Source organism: Pseudorca crassidens, chromosome 3, assembly GCF_039906515.1.
Source record: "Pseudorca crassidens isolate mPseCra1 chromosome 3, mPseCra1.hap1, whole genome shotgun sequence".
NCBI classification, from domain to species: domain Eukaryota; kingdom Metazoa; phylum Chordata; class Mammalia; order Artiodactyla; family Delphinidae; genus Pseudorca; species Pseudorca crassidens.
In genome coordinates this window covers 106,837,019-106,857,347 of record NC_090298.1, presented here as the reverse complement: position 1 = coordinate 106,857,347, position 20,329 = coordinate 106,837,019, and the positions used below count along the sequence as shown (strand labels likewise).

Sequence of the window (20,329 nt, the reverse complement as noted above, 5' to 3'; positions counted from 1 at the left end):
GAAGGTGGTTCCTTCAATTTCTAAACTGCTTTATCTTCAGGTTCACTAGAATTTTTCATTCAGTGAATATAAAGAAGTAGTATATTCCTGTAAGTACATGGGAATTATATTCTCTGATTTCTTAAAAGTTTGAGAACACTACTTTGTTGCCTTTGGACTTGTAGGACAAGTTTGTTAGAACTAAAATTCTTAGGTGAAAACATTATGCTCTTTTTGGGGGGGCACCGAGTGTAATGTTTTTGTTTTGAAAGATGCCTGAGACATTTCCCATCTTCACCATATACTTTGTACATCTTTTGCTTTTTCTGCCTTAGCATTTTCTTATGGTTCTTTAATTTACGTTCAGTAATTTCGCCAGAATATATATATTTCCTGATGATCATTCTGTACCATATTTTTTCCCCCTGGAACATAATGTGCTCTTTTGCTAAAGATTCAAATCTTTATTTTCAGGAAGTTTTCTTCTATTAGGTTTCAAATAGTTTTTTTCACTTTGATTTGTTTTCTTCTACCAGAACATGAATGAAGCACATGTCAGATCATTGTCTATGCTTTCAAAATTTACCTTTCTCATTTATTTTATATTATTATTTGCTTATTCTTTACATCTGTGTGACTCCTTAATCCCATCCATCTTGCTAACAATGTTTTCAGTCCTGTTTATTTTTAAGTCCTTCAGTGTGGTGTTCAACTCTGTAATATTTTCATTTTTCCCTTTTATTCTTTTTCCTTTGGGTTGAGCATGCCTACTTTCCAACTCCATTTGTTGATCTATGATTTCCTTGCATTTTCCTTTGAGCTCTTATGTTTAAAGAGAATATTATTACAATTTTTTGAACCTATGGGAAATTGTTTTTCTAAACATTTTCTGGCCATTTGGGGGGACTTATTATTTTGATATTCATCCATATATTTTTAGCTGTTTTTTATTTAGATTCATTTTCTCCCTTTCTTTCAAGTTTTATTTCCTCTATGGATTTCATGTTTGTTCCTTCCCAATTATTATTACTGGGCATAGAAAAGGAGACGGCAGTCCCCAATTTTTACTTGGATTTGTCTCTCAAATGCACCGTCACTAAATTTTTTATATTTTTTGCTTTGGGGGCGTATATGGGACACACCTCCCTTCAGTTTCATGCATATAAATAGTAAGCATAGCACAGAAGAAGGACATTTGGGTTAGAGGAACTCTGTTGCTGCTTCATCTTTTTCTTTCAGTTTTAACATCCTATCTCCATTTAGAGGCTGATTCCTCTCTCAGATGGTAAGTGTAAGCCTCCAATAAGTTTAAATTTTTGAGAGACGCACTTAAATCTCCTCACATAGTTATGAAACAGTTATTGGTCCAATCTTTTTCTGATTACCTGCTATGTGATGAAACAACATGCAAATGAAATGATAAAAGACTAGAATTCATATGACATTGCGTACTATTTTTTCATTTTCAAACTGAAAAAAAAAAAACCAGAAAAAAAAATCAGAAGTTGCCCAAATAAACTGGAGACAATCATAACTTCCTGCATTATGAACATTATAACAGTCTGACAGGGACTTTAAGATATTAGAAAATTATAATGAGGTCAAGCCAGTAATACAAAATATAAATCTTCATTGTATTCCTATTACATGATTACTTAGGAATGACTCAGCTTTACCAAAAAGCTTTAATTATGAATACCAAATTTTTAACGGAACCAGTGCAATCCATTGAGAAAATTAACTGTAAAGACTGTAATAATACTCGGTAATATCAGCACTTACTTTCCCCCAATTATTTTTGTTCGCAACACACATGTATTTCTGAAATGTCAACAAGACCCTCACAGTCCCATAAAACGCATTATAAAAATAGTTTGTACCTTCTCTAAGTTTCAAACATTAGGGCAATTTATACCAGCTTTGAATCTATTTCTTTACTCTTTAAAAATTATACTTTTATCACTTTTGATAATCCTCACTAAATGTTTCTTTTTACTTTTTTAAATTATGCTTTTTATTACTTCCTTCCTTTTATACTCTTTGAGTTTATTTTAGTTGTTTTTTAAAATTAACTTACAGAAATGGATATTTAGCTCACTAATTTTCAGCTATTCTTATCTGAGCTTTGAAATGTAACATTTTCATTATGATTCAGCTTAAATTATTTTCTATTTCTATTTTTCTATTATGATTTTTTTCTTTGACTCAGAAATTTAGAGATGTTTCATTTCCAAATATATAGGAGATGATCTAGCTGTTATTTTAAACATTTCTATCTTAATTAAACTGTGGTCAGAGAACATAATCCATATATACTCAAGCCTATGAAATTTGCTGGAATTCCCTATGCAGTCCTGTAATATTTGTGAATGTGTGATAAACGCTTAAAAATAATGGATATTCTGCAGTTTTTAAATGCAGTGTCCTATATATGTTCATTAGTTCAAATAGTTTAGTTATTTATTATTCTAATACACTATGTCATTGAAAAAACTTTTTGCATGTTCTATCAAATAGTAAAGAGCTAAAATAAAATATTCTACTATGATTCTGGATTTGTTTATCTCCCCTTGAGGTTATATAAATTTTGATACTTTTTTAAAATTTTCATTTTTATTATTTAAAAATATTATTGTTGAATATAAATTCTATTTTGATAATTATTTCCTCCAAACAAGTTGAAGATATCTGTCCACTATATTTTGTCTTCCATGGTTGCTATTGAGAAATTAGCTGTCTTTTACTCCTAAGAAGGTAATTTTTTGGCTAGTTTAAAAATTTTAGTGATATCTTGACATAGTTTTTAAGGAAACCATATATTAGAAGCCTACATATAATTTTTGAGTGATATAAAAATGAATGGAAAGTAGAAATAGTGGATTAAAAACAGAAAATGGAGTCAAATTAATATATATTGGGACCTATGCTTGTTTATACATTATATCATTAAATTTGAAAACTGAACAAAAGAACTATCATTATTCCCATATGACAGTGGGAAAAGATGGGAGATAATTGAGGTTTTCACAGTCTATGGCACCACAGTTCATCTAGAGGCCACTATGTTATTTATAGAAGTTCTCAAATTAAAAAAAAGGTGATAACATTTAGCATAATTTACAAGCACAAAGTCTAGAGGAGAGGTTAGCAGATCTCAATATATTTCTTTTGTAAAGAAAATATTTTACTTACTTTGTGAAGGAAATTCGCTCTCCCAACTGATCCAATTTTCCCAGTGTGATTCATGAAAAAAATGTTTCCTTCAGTAGCTCCATAAAGCTCACACATCTTAATATTTCCAAATCTGTCTAAAAATTCTCTCCATACGTCACTCCGTATGCCATTTCCAACTGCCAAACGTACCCGATGATCCTTTTCTCCTTCTCTCTGTTAGAAGAAAAGATTTTACTAGTAATTTATTATTTCCAGTTCCCAATTTTTTCTTTCATTGCTATTACTTAAATAGCAACCATCCAGAAGTAAGTTGCATGTGTGCAATAATGCAAAGGAGTAAAAAAAGTATCATGTAAGTCCATGGCAGAACTAAGTCCAATAGCTAATGAAACTAACACTGGTCCAGAGTAATAGAGCTTTATTTCCCTATATCTGGCAAAATCGCTTCCTAAATTTGAGATGCTGAAGTCTTATTTTTCCTGAAATATGCTTTCTTCCTTACCAGAATGGAGGCTCCTCAAAAAATTAAAAGTAGAACTACCATATGATCCAACAATTCCACTCCTGGGTATTTATCTGAAGAAAACAAAATCTCTAATTCAAAAAGATACTGCACCCCATGTTCATTGCAGCATTATTTACAATAGCCAAGACATGGAAGCAACCTAAATGCCCATCAATAGATGAATGAAGAAAATGTGGTATATACACAATGGAATATTATTCAGTCATAAAGAAGAATGAAATCTTACCATTTGTGACAACATGGATGGACCTTAAGGGCATTATGCTAAGTGAAATAAGTCAGACAAAGAAAGACAAATTCTGTATGATCTCACATATATGTGGCATCTAAATAAAACAAACAACAGCCAAAACAAAAACCCAAAACCCTGAGCAGAGAACAGATTGGTGGTTGCCAGGGGCAGGGTGAGGAGTGGGCAAAAATGGGTAAAGGGGGTCAAAAGGTACAAATTTCTAGTTATAAAATAAATAAGTCCTGGGGATGTACTGTACAGCGTGGTGACTATAATTAACAATACTGAATTGCATATCTGAAAGTTGCTAAGAGAGTAGAGTTGACCCTTGAACAACCAGGGATTAGGGACATGGAGATGAAGTAGAAAATCCAAATGTAATTTCTAGTTGGTTCTCAGTATCACTGGTTTCACATCCACAGATGCAACCAACTGCAGATCATGCAGTACTGTGATATTTACTACTGAAAAAAAATCTGCATATTAAGTGGACATGCACAGCTCAAACCCATGCTATTCAAGGGTCAACTGTAAATCTTAAAGTTCTCATCACAAGAAAAAGAAAATTTGCAACTATGTATGGTGTTGAATGTTAATTAGACTTATACTGGTGATCAATTTGCAATATATACAGTATATTGAATCATTACATTTTACACCTGAAACTATATGTTTTATGTCAGTTATACCTCAATTAAAAAATTAGAGTAAGAATATAATATCAGCTTAGTCATGGTAAATCCATGATTCCTTCTGAAGTACCTCCAACCTTACAAAAGTAATACAAAATAACAAGAAATAACAATAAATAGACAACAATAATAGAGAAATCAATTGTCCCTGACACAGTTAAAAATGGTCCAATGAACACATTCTTTACCTTAGTTCCTTCTCCGTCTTAAAGGAGATTTTAATCTATTAACTCTCAAGAAAAAAGAGAATGTGAAAGAAAGGTAATTTCACAAACTGAAAGGTGAATAGATAAAAGGTATGAGATTAAGCAGAGTAGTTAATTCTGAAATCTAAGCCCACAGTTGGGAACGCAACACATGCTCCTAAGAGTGTCAAGGAAACAACAAAAAAATGAGGAAGGCAGAAGACTTGGTTGGAAATTTGTTTAAGAAGCATCTGCACCCCTAGACACCCTGATTCAGATAATACATCTGGGAGTCTGACCTCTGCACACTGGTCAAACACTGGAGACACTCTCTGGAGAAGCCCAACCAGATACCATTTCAGATGCAGGAATCTACTGAAAACAGTAAGTTCAATGCAAGCCTGAATACTAAATGGTGAGATCTCAGAGCCAAACTAATCTACAGAGGTAGAAATCAGAATATTGTTCACATTTGGTAGGACAATGACTGATTTTTTTTTATGACAACCAGGGGGAATATCTTCAAGAAGAAAATAAATAAAATTGATTAAAAATACTTGAAGTGTTGTTAAATCATATTCAGAAATTTGGGCTACGATGGAGAGATGAATTAGTAACAGGCATTTAGAAGGCAAAATTTAAAAAGTCAATTATTTTCAGTAATAAAAAGTTAAAATTGTTATTATATTTTAAATACATTATGTGTCAGCTATGAATAATATATATATAATTTTTATAATGAAAAAACTTATTATCAAAGTATTTTAAAATTATCATAATTAGATTGGTGCCATAGAGGGAGAAGAAACATATGTGTGTGAATATGTGAGTAAGAAGCCAGGTAGAGGATAGTTAAGACTGAAAAATCAAGAAACAGTAACATACATGTTTTATTAAGAAATATGGAAGTAAATAAAACCCAAAATATCTTAAAATAATTAAATATGTTTACCTCTAGAGGTCAAGTATTGATAGGAGGGGGTATTGTTTTCTTGAGAGTACTATTTGATTTTTCAGAATTGTAAAAGTACTAATTTAATAAAATAAAAATTAAATTAAAAAAATAAAATAAGAGCCGAGGTGTGGATACATCAGAATCTGACTTGTGGATTTCATTAGGCCCTTAAACCCTTAAGGGTTTAAGGTAAATATTCCATTGATAGAAAAAAACAAACAAACAAAACAAACAAACAAAAAACCTCACTCAATCAAAGTAGCTACTTCTAAAACAGAGGATTATTTTCTACCACTAAATACTACCAGGAGCAGTTCTGTCCTGGTTCCAACTCCCACGGGCATGCCCAGTATTGCTGACCTGGCATGGAACTAGCTCTTGGATTTTTCACTGCCATTTTCATATATAAAACAATAGTGTTGAAAATCTAAGGATTTATTCTGCTTTAACAGAGAACAATCTTTTATTTTTATTTATTATTTTTTTAATTAATTTTTTTTGGCTGCGTTGGGTCTTCAATGCTGCACGTGGACTTTCTCTAGCTGTGGCAAGCGGGGGCTACTCTTTGTTGCGGCTTCTCATTTCTCATTGTGGTGGCTCCTCTTGTTGCTGAGCATGGGCTCTAGGAGTGTTGGCTTCAGTAGTTGCAGCACATGGGCTCAGTAGTTGTGGCTCATTGGCTCTAGAGCACAGACTCAGTAGTTGTGGTGCACAGGCTTAGTTGCTCCGCAGCATGTGGGATCTACCTGGACCAGGGATCAAACCCTGCATTGGCAGGAAGATTCTTAACCACTGCACCACCAGGGAAGTCCAAAGAACAATCTTTTATATGGCATGATTCTTGGATGCTTTTCAGGTTAGAGATGAGTTTTAGCAAGTATTATTTATAAACTGAATTGGCACACTCTGGAAAACCAATAAGAAGGTGGTTGACACACCAAATTCCATAGACTTTAACCTGTGTGGGATATATAGCTATACAAGCTTACTAAATAATAATATTCATCCAAAGTCATTCAACTGATATAGAAAATAAAATCATCAAAACTAGGATAAGGCTTTTGTCTAGAAATTTCAAAGTCATGTATTTAACTCTCAAGATATGTATTTATTTACAGTATTTAAATATTTATTCTATTTTCCTTTCATTTAAAAGAAAGCCCAGAATATCATGCTTTGAGGAGTATGAAGAAAGATCAACAGATTCATTACTTAGTGTTGTGGGAAAAAAGAAAATGCATATTTCTTCTGTTGTTGATATGCATGCACTCCTAAAACAGTAAAATACAAATGACAATTGATATAAGGGATATAAATTAGTTATTTTCAGTTTATTGAGATATAATCTAGTTTCAGTGACATTATTCAGATTTTTGTTTACCAGATTAAAATCATGAGCATGGAAATATATATATACATATATATATATGAAAATAATGATTCCTTTATCTATAATAATGATATAAAAATTATATGAAGCTCTGTAGCAAGATCAAAATATACAGATATAGTTATTTTTTATTTTTTTTTACATTTTTAAGGAGTATAATTGCTTTACAATGGTGTGTTAGTTTCTGCTTTATAACAAAGTGAATCAGTTAAACATATACATATGTTCCCATATCTCATCCGTCTTGCATCTCCCTCCCTCCCACCCTCCCTATCCCACCGCTCTAAGTGGTCACAAAGCAACGAGCTGATCTCCCTGTGCTATGCAGCTGCTTCCCACTAGCTATCTATTTTATGTTTGGTAGTGTATATATGTCCATGCCACTCTCTCGCTTTGTCACAGCTTACTCTTCCCCCTGCCCATATCCTCAAGTCCATTCTCTACTAGGTCTGTGTCTTTATTCCTGTCTTACCCCTAGGTTCTTCATGACATATTTTTTTTCTTAAATTCCATATATATGTGTTAGCATACAGTATTTGTCTTTCTCTTTCGGACTTACTTCACTCTGTATGACAGACTCTAGGTCCATCCACCTCATTACAAATAGCTCAATTTTGTTTCTTTTTATGGCTGAGTAATATTCCATTGTATATATGTGCCACATCTTCTTTATCCATTCATCTGATGATGGACACTTAGGTTGTTTCCATCTCCAGGCTATTGTAAATAGAGCTGCAATGAATATTTTGGTACATGACTCTTTTTGAATTATGGTTTCCTCAGGGTATATGCCCAGTAGTGGGATTGCTGGGTCGTATGGTAGTTCTATGTGTAATTTTTTAAGGAACCTGCATATTGTTCTCCATAGTGGTTGTACCAATTCACATTCCCACCAGCAGTGCAAGAGTATTCCCTTTTCTCCACACCCTCTCCAGCATTTATTGTTTCTAGATTTTTTGATGATGGCCATTCTGACTGGTGTGAGATAATATCTCACTATAGTTTTGATTTGCATTTCTCTAATGATTAATAATGCTGAGCATTCTTTCATGTATTTGTTGGAAGTCTGTATATCTTTCTTGGAGAAATGTCTATTTAGGTCTTCTGCCCATTTTTGGATTGGGTTGTTTGTTTTTTTGTTATTGAGCTGCATGAGCTGCTTATAAATGTTGGAGATTAATCATTTGTCAGTTGCTTCATTTGCAAATATTTTCTCCCATTCTGAGGTTGTCTTTTGGTCTTGTTTATGGTTTCCTTTGCTGTGCAAAAGCTTTGAAGTTTCATTGGGTCCCATTTGTTTATTTTCGTTTTTATTTCCATTTCTCTAGGAGGTGGGTCAAAAAGGATCCTGCTATGATTTATGTCATACAGTGTTCTGCCCATGTTTTCCTCTAAGAGACTGATAGTGTCTGGCCTTACATTTAGGTCTTTAATCCATTCTGAGCTTATTTTTGTGTATGGTGTCAGGGAGTGATCTAATCTCATACTTTTACATGTACCTGTCCAGCTTTCCCAGCACCACATATTGAAGAGGCTGTCCTTTCTCCACTGTACATCTCTGCCTCCTTTATCAAAGATAAGGTGACCATATGTGCATGGGTTTATATCTGGGCTTTCTATCCTGTTCCATTGATCTATCTTTCTGTTTTTGTGACAGTACCATACTGTCTTGATTACTGTAGCTTTGTAGTATAGTTTGAAGTGAGGGAACCTGATCCTCCAGCTCCGTTTTTCTTTCTTGAGATTGCTTTGGCTATTCGGGATCTTTTGTGTTTCCATACAAATTGTGAAATTTTTTGTTCTAGTTCTGTGAAAAATGCCAGTGGTAGTTTGATAGGGATTGCACTGAATCTGTAGATTGCTATGGGTAGTACAGTCATTTTCACAATGTTGATTCTTCCAATCAAAGAACATGGTATATCTCTCCATCTATTTGTATCATTTTTAATTTCTCTCATCAGTGTCTTATAATTTCCTGCATACAGGTCTTTTGTCTCCTTATGTATGTTTATTCCTAGATATTTTATTCTTTTTGTTGCAATGGTAAATGGGAATGTTTTCTTGATTTCACTTTCAGATTTTTCATCATTAGTGTGTAGGAATGCCAGAGATTTCTGTGCATTAATTTTGTATCCTGCTACTTTACCAAATTCACTGATTAGCTCTAGTAGTTTTCTGGTAGCATCTTTAGGGTTCTCTATGTATAGTATCATGTCATCTGCAAACAGTGACAGCTTTACTTCTTCTTTTCCGATTTGGATTCCTTTTATTTCCTTTTCTTCTCTGATTGCTGTGGCTAAAACTTCCAAACTATGTAGAACAACAGTGGTGAGAGTGGGCAACCTTGTCTTGTTCCTGACTTAGTGAAAATGCTTTCAGTTTTTCACCATTGAGGACGATGTTGGCTGTGGGTTTGTCATATATGGCCTTTATTATGTTGAGGAAAGTTCCCTCTATGCCTACTTTCTGCAGGCTTTTTATCATAAATGTGTGTTGAATTTTGTCGAAAGCTTTCCCTGCATCTATTGAGATGATCATATGGTTTTTCTTTTTCAATTTGTTAATATGTTGTATCACGTTGATTGATTTGTATATATTGAAGAATCCTTGCATTCCTGGAATAAACCCCACTTCATCATGGTGTATGATCCTTTTAATGTGCTGTTGGATTCTGTTTGCTAGTATTCTGTTGAGGATTTTTGCATCTATGTTCATCAGTGATATTGGCCTGTAGTTTTCTTTCTTTGTGACATCCTTGTCTGGTTTTGGTATCAGGGTGATGGTGGCCTCGTAGAATGAGTTTGGGAGTGTTCCTCCCTCTGCTATATTTTGGAAGAGTTTGAGAAGGAGAGATGTTAGCTCTTCTCTAAATGTTTGAAAGAATTCGCCTGTGAAGCCATCTGGTCCTGGGCTTTTGTTTTTTAGAAGATTTTTAATCACAGTTTCAATTTCAGTGCTTGTGATTGGTCTGTTCATATTTTCTATTTCTTCCTGATTCAGTCTTGGCAGATTGTGCATATCTAAGAATTTGTCCATTTCTTCCAGGCTGTTCATTTTATGGGCATAGATTTGCTTGTAGTAATCTCTCATGATCTTTTGTATTTCTGCAGTGTCAGTTGTTACTTCTCCTTTTTCATTTCTAATTCTATTGATTTGAGCCTTCTCCCTTTTTTTCTTGTTGAGTCTGGCTAATGGTTTATCAATTTTGTTTATCTTCTCAAAGAACCAGCTTTTAGTTTTATTGATCTTTGCTATTGTTTCCTTCATTTCTTTTTCATTTATTTCTGATCTGATTTTTATGACTTCTTTCCTTCTGCTAACTTTAGGGTTTTTTTGTTCTTCTTTCTCTAATTGCTTTAGGTGCACGGTTAGGTTGTTTATTCGAGATGTTTCCTGTTTCTTAAGGTAGGATTGTATTGCTATAAACTTCCCTCTTAGAACTGCTTTTGCTGCATCCAATGGGTTTTGGGTCATCGTGTCTCCATTGTTATTTCTTTCTAGGTATTTTTTGATTTCCTCTTTGCTTTCTTCAGTGATCACTTCGTTATTAAGTAGTGTATTGTTTAACCTCCATGTGTTTGTATTTTTTACAGATCTTTTCCTGTAATTGATATCTAGTCTCATGGCATTGTGGTTGGAAAAGATACTTGATACAATTTCAATTTTCTTAAATTTACCAAGGCTTGATTTGTGACCCAAGATATGATCTATCCTGGAGAATGTTCCATGAGCACTTGAGAAGAATGTGTATTCTGTTGTTTTTGGATGGAATGTCCTATAAATATCAATTAAGTCCATCTTGTTTAATGTATCATTTAAAGCTTGTGTTTCCTTATTTATTTTCATTTTGGATGATCTGTCCATTGGTAAAAGTGGGGTGTTAAAGTCCCCTACTATGAATGTGTTACTGTCGATTTCCCCTTTTATGGCTGTTAGTATTTGCCTTATGTATTGAGGTGCTCCTATGTTGGGTGCATAAATATTTACAATTGTTATATCTTCTCCTTGGATCGATCCCTTGATCATTATGTAGTGTCCTTCTTTGTTTCTTCTAATAGTCTTTATTTTAAAGTCTATTTTGTCTGACATGAGAATTGGTACTCCAGCTTTCTTTTGGTTTCCATTTGCATGGAATATCTTTTTCCATCCCTTTACTTTCAGTCTGTATGTGTCTCTAGGTCTGAAGTGGGTATCCTGTAGATAGCATATATATGGGTCTTGTTTTTGTATCCATTCAGCCAACCTGTGTCTTTTGGTGGGAGCATTTAGTCCATTTACATTTAAGGTAATTATCGATATGTATGTTCCTATTTCCATTTTCTTAATTGTTTTGGCTTCGTTATTGTAGGTCTTTCCTTCTCTTGTGTGTCTTGCCTAGAGAAGTTCCTTTAGCATTTGTTGTAAAGCTGGTTTGGTGGTGCTGAACTCTGTTAGTTTTTGCTTGTCTGTAAAGGTTTTAATTTCTCCATGAAATCTAAATGAGATCCTTGCTGGGTAGAGTAATCTTGGTTGCAGCTTTTTCTCCTTCATCACTCTGGCTTGCAGAGTTTCTGCTGAAAGATCAGCTGTTAACCTTATGGGGATTCCCTTGTGTGTTATTTGTTGTTTTTCCCTTGCTGCTTTTAATATGTTTTCTTTGTATTTAATTTTTGACAGTTTGATTCATATGTGTCTTGGCATGTTTCTCCTTGGTTTTATCCTGTATGGGAGTCTCTGTGCTTCCTGGACTTGATTAACTATTTCCTTTCCCATATTAGGGAAGTTTTCAACTATAATCTCTTCAAGTATTTTCTCAGTCCCTTTCTTTTCCTCTTCTTTTTCTGGAACCCCTATAATTCGAATGTTGGTGCGTTTAATGTTGTCCCAGAGGTCTCTGAGACTGTCCTCAGTTCTTTTCATTCTTTTTTCTTTATTCTGCTCTGCAGTAGTTATTTCCACTATTTTATCTTCCAGGTCACTTATCCGTTCTTCTGCCACAGTTATTCTGCTATTGATCCCTTTTAGAGTATTTTTAATTTCATTTATTGTGTTGTTCATCATTGCTTGTTTCATCTGTAGTTCTTCTAGGTCCTTGTTAAATGTTTCTTGCATTTTGTCTATTCTATTTCCAAGATTTTGGATCATCTTTACTACCATTATTCTGAATTCTTTTTCAGGTAGACTGCCTATTTCCTCTTCATTTGTTAGGTCTGGTGGGTTTTTATCTTGCTCCTTCTTCTTCTGTTTTTCTGTCTTCTCATTTTGCTTATCGTACTGTGTTTGGGGTCTCCTTTTTATAGGCTGCAGGTTCGTAATTCCCATTGTTTTTGGTGTCTGTCCCCAGTGGCTGAGGTTGGTTCAGTGGGTTGTGTAGGCTTCCTGGTGGAGGGGACTAGTGCCTGTGTTCTGGTGGATGAGGCTGGATCTTGTCTTTCTGGTGGGCAGGTCCATGTCTGGTGGTGTGTTTTGGGGTGTCTGTGGACTTATTATGATTTTAGGCAGCCTCTCTGCTAATGGGTGGGGTTATGTTCCTGTCTTGCTAGTTGCTTGGCACAGGGTGTCCAGCACTGTAGCTTGCTGGTCATTGAGTGAACCTGGGTGCTGGTGTTGAGATGGAGATCTCTGGGAGATTTTCACCATTTGATATTACATGGAACTGGGAGGTCTCTTGTGGAGCATGTCCTGAAGTTGGCTCTCCCACCTCAGAGGCACAACACTGACTCCTGGCTGCAGTACGAAGAGCCGGTCAAGTCAAGACTTTCCATTGTGATTTCAATGGAACATCAGAACTTCCAGCTTCTGTGATGCAGCAGAATTCCAGGAAGGCAAAAGGAAAGTACACAGGGAGGAAGATGAACTGCAGCAAAGCCTTTGTCATATGATAGTGACCTCACGGGTTTGCCGGGCGTGATGGCGTATGTGTGGCTCGCCCTCAGCGGCCAGTCAGGGGTTCTCTATGGCAAAGTGGAGAGAGAGGAGCTCGCGGAGCCGCTCTGCCTCCGCTTCACTGTACACTGCTCCACATACAGTACATGCCTATAGTTATTTTTGGCACACACACAATCACATGTATATACATAATGGACAGAGAGAGAGATAAACAGAAGTTTTAAAAAAACTAGTTTGCCCAGGAATGGAAACTTTACCTAAAAGATATATAATACACAATAAGGTGTTATCATAAATGTTATCAAGGGTTAGCAGGGGCTAAATCCAGCCTACTTCCTGTTTTTTTTTTTTTTTTTTTTTTTTGGTTGCACTGGGTCTTAGTTGTGGCAGGTGGGCTCCTTAGCTGCGGCTCACGGGCTTCTTAGTTGCAGCTCACTGGCTTCTTAGCTGTGGCATGTGAACTCTTAGTTGCAGCATGCATGTGGGATCCAGTTCCCTGACCGGGGATCGAACCCAGGCCCCCTGCATTGGGAGTGCAGAGTCTTACTCATTGCGCCACCAGGGAAGTCCCTACTTCCTGTTTTTGTAAATAAAGTTTTATTAGGACACAGTCACACCCATTTATATGGATTGTCTACCCTGCTTTTGCAATACAGAGGTAGAATTAAGTAGTTGTAACAGAGACAGCATGATCCACAAAGCCTAAAATATTTACTAATCTAGTGCTTTACAGAAAAAGCTTGCTGACCTCTGCCCTAAATTATAAAAAAAAAAAAAGTAAAAAAAAAAAATCAACTTAATATTTACATGCGTTAAGCACCACCAGGTAAACTGGACAACACACTGGTGCTACAAATTGGTGAAGCTTCCTCATCCAGATTCCCATTTAAGTTCATTCTATGTCTTCTTAAGAAATGCTTTATCTCATTGGAAATAAATGCGAGTTGGTTTTATTTGTAAAGCAGGTGTAGAGTTTCTTATACTCATTGAGCATATTGGTAGGAGGGTAAAATATTGTTCAGATGAGCCTTTTAAAAAATCCTACCCAGGTAGTGATGTTGTGAAGCTCTCTTGGTAACCCTGGAAGATGACTGGAAGCCAAGGGAAGGGATCAAGCAGAGCCTGAAGTAATAGCAACATTAACCCAGCATCAACTGGCACGATGGACTGGGAGGTTGGCAGGAGTCAGAGATAGCAGCTAAAGTGGTCCAGATAAAAGATGATTAGAGGAGGAACCCAGATTATGGTCAGGGAAATGGAAAAGGAGGGTCAGCAGAACGACAAATGTATGGAAGAAAAAAATCATCAAGATTGGCAAAGGGAGCCTTCAAACGTCACCCTGGAGTTTATGGAAATTAAGAGGAGGGTCTGAGGTTGCTAATTATATTTGGTCTTATATGCGTCCATTTTGAAGGTGATTTGTGAAATTAGTGGTAAATCATCTAAAATACAACCAAATCTTCCTAATGCCCATCTATAATTTAAAGAATCTCCTCTCTGTCCATAAGTCTCCTGAAGGCTTCTTTAATTTAATTTTTTAAATAAATTTATTTATTTATTTTTGGCTGTGTTGGGTCTTCGTTACTGCATGCGGGCTTTCTCTAGTTGCGGCGACCGGGGGCTATCCTTTGTTGCAGTGTGTGGGTTTCTCACTGCGTTGTCTCCTCTTGTTGTGGAGCACAGGCTCTAGGCATACAGGCTTCAGTAGTTGTGGTGCATGGGCTCAGTAGTTGTGGCGCATGGGCTTAGTTGCTCCGCGGCATGTGGGATCTTCCCGGACCAGGGCTCGAACCCATGTCCCCTGCATTGGCAGGTGGATTCTTAACCACTGTGCCACGAGGAAAGTCCCTGAAGGCTTCTTTAGAACAAATTCCTATTCCTTTCACTTCTTCCTGAGTTATGAAGTTACTACCTAACTGCCACTGGATATCTAAGCTGTGTTGGGGACAGAATGAGAAGAGCATGCATAAATACATGTACGATTAAATGAACTAATGAACACATAGCACCTTCATATGTACACACACAAGAGAAAGTCACAGGCTCTTTGTATGCCTGTGAAAAGTGAAACACAAGAGTGGCAGAGACTAAGACACAGAGAGACAGAGATGGAGAGTCTGAGAGAGTGCATGAGAGACAAAAAGACAGATAGAAAGCAGGAAAGGCAGAGAGTGAAAGTGAAAGAGAGAGAGAGAGAATATGAACAAAACAGAAAGGGACAGAGTGAAATAGAGATACACAGAAACATAGAAACAGAGTGACATATGCAGAGGCAGAGAGAGACCCACCGCATGTGAGAGAAACACAGAGACACTCAGAGAGCTGGACACACACACACACAGAGATGCAAAGTGAGACACATTCACACAGCACAGAGATCCACAACACACACAAAGTGAAAGACAGTGACAAAGAAGCATGCACACAGAGGGATATTCTCTGTCACTCTCTCTCTCACACACACACAAACACACACATACACAAACACACACAGCAAAAAAAAATAAATAAATAAATAAACTAGACACATATACCAGAAGGCAGAGAGGCACACACATAAAGACACACAGCTGCTCACAGAGACATCAGTATTGAGACACACGGAAAGGGATACATGCAAATAAAGAGACTTACAAACAGAAATCAAGGCAAACAGAGTCCAAGAAAGGGGGAAAAGCAGAAATCCAGAGAGAGTGGGACGGGAACAAAAGACACGTCTGCAGCCGTATCAGAAGAAGCAAGGGAGTGAAATATGTCTGTACCTCCATGACCAGGTTATTATATTATCTCATTTTAATCACCATGACAACCTCATGAAATAAGAAGCATTATCCCCGTTTTGCACATGGGGATAATGAAGTTCAGGTCCAAAGTCATACACCAGATAAACAAAGATAGAATTTGAACTCATCAAAGTGTAAGTGCTCTGTGGGCAGAGAGGGTGGGAAGGAACGAGGGATGAGAGGAAAGAAGGAAAGAAGGAAAAAGGGGCGGAGGGAGAAAACCAGCTCAAAAACCCTTAACAGCCCCTGCTCTATTTTTCCAAGCCTTTCCGTGTGATTTCAGTAATAGGAAGCAATTGAAACCTGGGTTTCTAATTCAGCAGTAAGTGCTTAAATGTTTATACACTGGCACACACACACAGTAAGCCATTTTACAGTACACAGAAAGGACTCATTTTATTGTCAGCCCTTTAAAATCCCATTTGAAATTTAAGAGAGAATTTGCTGAATGGGTCAGAGCTTTTAATGTAGTGACCCCAGGGTTATAGATTTCAGTAGACAGTCCCTCTGGCTTTCAGTACCACGCATCACAATGGTGTGCGGATAGCAGTGAAGGAGTCACGTTATTTTGTACCAAGGCTCTTGTTTCTTCAAAACATCCTTTGAGAGCTGTTTTCCAGGAGTGTCTGTTGAGCTGCTATATTTGAGGCAGTGGTTGAACTACAGTTACCTCCTACCCAGTCACAGATTTATTCACTAGCCAAATATGCAGGTCTCTAACAACACCTCTTAGAAACAAAACCTCTTTCTTCCAGACCATGTGCTTAATCCTACTCAGTGAATCTATAACACACCCAGGCTGAAGAGGCTCTTTGTATGCCTGTGAAAAGTGAAACTCTGGAGGCTCTGTTTCAATACAGGTAATTTTGTGTATCAACCCTGATTTCTCAGGAAACAAAGATGGCTGATAGATGGAGAGACAGAAAAGAAACATAAACTCATGGAGAGACAGAAGAGAAACATAAACTCAAAGTGGAAAAAAAGGGACAAATCATTTCTGCCTTCAGCCCTGGATAATTAGCAGCTTAATGCACAAAACAAAAGTATGGTCTAATTCCTTTACTAAAACATATTAACAACATGTGTTAGGGATTATGATTCTTCCATCATGATTCTATTTAACAGAAGACCTCTTTTCCCTAACACCCACTGATAATCACATACGCACATGTATCACAACCACACAACTCTGTAATAAGAAGAATAACTATACATTCCAACAGTTTGCTTCTTTCATGGACACTCTACTACTACACACTGGAAAAATAAAGGCAGCAAGCCCAGTGGGTATCACAGAGCAGGGACAAAGAAACCTTAAATGCAAACAGGATATGAGAGAATCCTGTTAACAAGAAAATAGGCACAAAACAGCAGTTTCTTATACTGAAGCAGGAAAGGCATGGTGGAGGGGAGAGGGCAGGGGACTCTTTTGAGAAAGGACATAAGAGGATTTAAAAGGAGAGGCCCCCAAGGCTAAGATAGCGTGGGCTCAGCTGCCCGAGTCTTGGTGTAGCTGCCTTTCCAGTCTGGTTACGGGCAGGCCACGGTTTCAGAGATAACAATCATCAGTTCAACAAACCATTTTAAGTCACAAATAACAGCTAGAAAAGACCTCTGTGATTGCAAATGTTACAGCAGAAAGATGTACCACATAGTGGGCTTATTTCCAATTCATTTTCTAGAAATAATAAGTAATTGAGATTACCATTTGCAGAGCACTCACTCTGCACAGGTGCTTTCTATCCTGGCAGCACTGGTGAGAACTGAAAATGGGAGGAAATCAATGCTTCAGACCAGAGGCATTGCACAGTTGCCTTGTAGAGAAAGACCAGCTCCAGGAGTCTGCAGGACTCACCTCTGACCCAAATGACTGTTTTCACTCACCTAGAAAAAGGCTGTGCAGATGTAAAGGGAGGATGATCTTCCCGGGAAACCCAGAAAGAGGTCACCTGAGCCACAGCTACCACAAGTCACCAATGAATGTTCTGAAAAGTTCAGGGGCCCATTAAAAGTGCAGGATAATTTCTGCTGTGAGCTGGAAGCAGCAATGGCCTGACACCCTTCCCGCAATGATGCTGACTTTGATTTTTCCAAAGTCTCTCCCTGAACTCTGTCCTCCCCAGGAACTCTGACTTTCTCATTACAATTGAGCTTTCCTTTCAGGTCTGGACTAGGCAAAGATTGTGCCCATCATGAACACATAGGTGTCCCAGCAACTCGTCTCATTACATTTGTTACTTTATTTTTTTAAATAATTCAACAAATTTTTATTGAGCACTAATATGGCAGGCACCATTCTGAGTACTGAGGATATAACTAGAGATAAAAATGATAAACTCCCTGCTTTCCTGGAACTTATATAATAGGGTGGGGAGATTAAGTGACAACAAATAAAAATTATCTATAAAATATGTAATGGGGTAATAAGTTCTATGAGGAAAATAGAGCAGGGAAAGAGGACTCAGAGACAAACACCGTAATAAAGAGCTGACTCCATTCTTGATGTTTGACTGCTGAGAGCTTTCAAACCACCCCCAATCCCCTTTCCTCTTCTGCCCTATATCTGGGCAAGCTCTTGAGAAAGCCCAGGGCTCCTTCCTTTGGCAGCAACAGGAAATTCAAAGCGCATGAGCAATCCTGCATGCACAAGGTCCCTCAGCCTAGTGCTTGCCTCTTACCACAATAAAAGCTGAACCTGTCTCTTTCCCCTGCTTTCTCAAGCCAGTTTTTGGCCTGCTTGGGCCCCTGTCCTACTCTCCCCAGAAAGCCCCATCATAGGAGTGATAAACATGTTCATATTCTCTTACTGCATGTGTGGCATCGTCATCAGTCTCCACATTTGAACTAGATTTTGGGTACGGGGTCCACTGGAGTTGGGAAGGTGACCATACCAGACGTTTATAGGGGTTGTCGCCAGAGAAATGCTCTCCAAACAGGAGGAGGAGGGGATTTCAATGGATCAGGGAGTGAGGCATACAAATATACGGGGGAACACTCAGTGCGAGGAAACTGAGAACCCTGGCGCATTGAAGAAAAAGAGAGGAGGTCAGTGAGGCTGGGGTGGAGTAAACAAGTAGTCTGGTGGGGTGAGGGAGCGGATAGGGGAGGAGGTCCCAGCAGGGGAAGCAGATCACATAGAGCTATGTGACCCATGCCAAGGGAATCTGGACTTTTCCTCCAAGTAAACTATCAGAAGGATTTGAGTAGTGAAGTAACAAAATCTGACTTACATTTTAACAGAATCATTCCAATTGCTACGTAAGAATTGAAGTTAGGGGGGCAAAATGGAGTTAAGAAGAGGCCATTGCTGGAATTTCAGGGGAGAAGTAGTGCTGATGGAGATGACAGCAGCAGGTCAGGTGGTAAGAGGAGGTTTGAGTCTGGATATATTTAAAGGTTGAAACTGCAGGATGTGCTCATGGACTGGACAGGAGGTGTGAGAAAAAGAGAAGCTGCAAGGGACATTCTAGAGTGTTTGTGACTGCGTACCTGGAAGAATGGAGTTGTCATTAACTGAGACAGTCAAGATGGAAGCAAGGAGTACATGCTGAGGCGGGAGGTGCTGACAAAGTTCGCCACTTTTTTTTTTTTTTTTTTGCGGTACGCGGGCCTCTCACTGTTGTGGCATCTCCCGTTGCGGAGCACAGGCTCCGGACGAGCAGGCTCAGCAGCCATGGCTCACGGGCCCAGCTGCTCCGCGGCACGTGGGATCTTCCTGGACCGGGGCACGAACCTGTGTCCCCTGCATCGGCAGGCAGACTCTCAACCACTGCACCACCAGGGAAGCCCAAAGTTCGCCACTTTTGAGACGAGATGTCAATCAGATTTCTAAGTGGAGATGCCAAGTAGGAATCTAGACACATAAAAGTTGACATCAAGGGAGAAGACAGGGCTACAGATATAAATTTGAGAGTTAAGTTGTAGATGGTATTTGCAGCTGGGAACATGTCCAGAGAGAAAAGGGAAAAGCGTGATTGAGAGTCCTGGACACACTAACAATTAGAGGTCAGGAAGATTGAGGAAGATCCAGCAATGGAGACAACTTAAAGCTATAAACTGGCATTCCTGAACCTGGTTTATATGAGTCTAATGTAAAGACAGGTACTGATAAATGCAGTTCTGAACCTTTCAGGCTGGAGGCTAGAACAATTTTGGCACATCTGCTATGATAACAAAACTGTTTTGCAAGGCCTCTTGGGAGAAGGCTGTCTCCTCTTCCAGAGAGCCCCCAGCATTACGGTCAATCTGTTTTCATTTGTACTTCAGTACTTAACTCATTCATCCTTATGTCAGCTCTGGATGTAATTGTTATTACACTCATTTTATAGATGAGAAAACTGGGGTGGAGGCTGCTAAGAAAAGCAAAAATTTGTCCAAGATCAGAGAGCTTGTAAGACAGGAAAGACAGGCTTGAACTTCAAGCTCCCCAACTCTAGGGGGCAAAGAAATTAAATGCTTTGCCTGATGTCACATGATGAATTAATGGAAAAGATGGAATTAAAACCCTCATCTTGGGCTTCCCTGGTGGCGCAGTGGTTGAGAGTC

At 37.8% G+C, this 20,329-nt stretch overlaps 1 protein-coding gene across 5 annotated transcripts in view; it reads right to left on the bottom strand.

Moving 5' to 3' along the window:
• SLC27A6 (solute carrier family 27 member 6) overlaps window positions 1-20,329 on the bottom strand; it is a 64,222-nt gene that overhangs the window by 14,722 nt on the left and 29,171 nt on the right. For all 5 annotated transcript variants that reach the window (XM_067731636.1, XM_067731633.1, XM_067731634.1 and 2 more), the window contains one exon: window positions 3,172-3,366. In XM_067731636.1, the coding sequence (XP_067587737.1) occupies window positions 3,172-3,366 (195 nt within the window). The remainder of the gene's footprint in view (window positions 1-3,171; window positions 3,367-20,329) is intronic.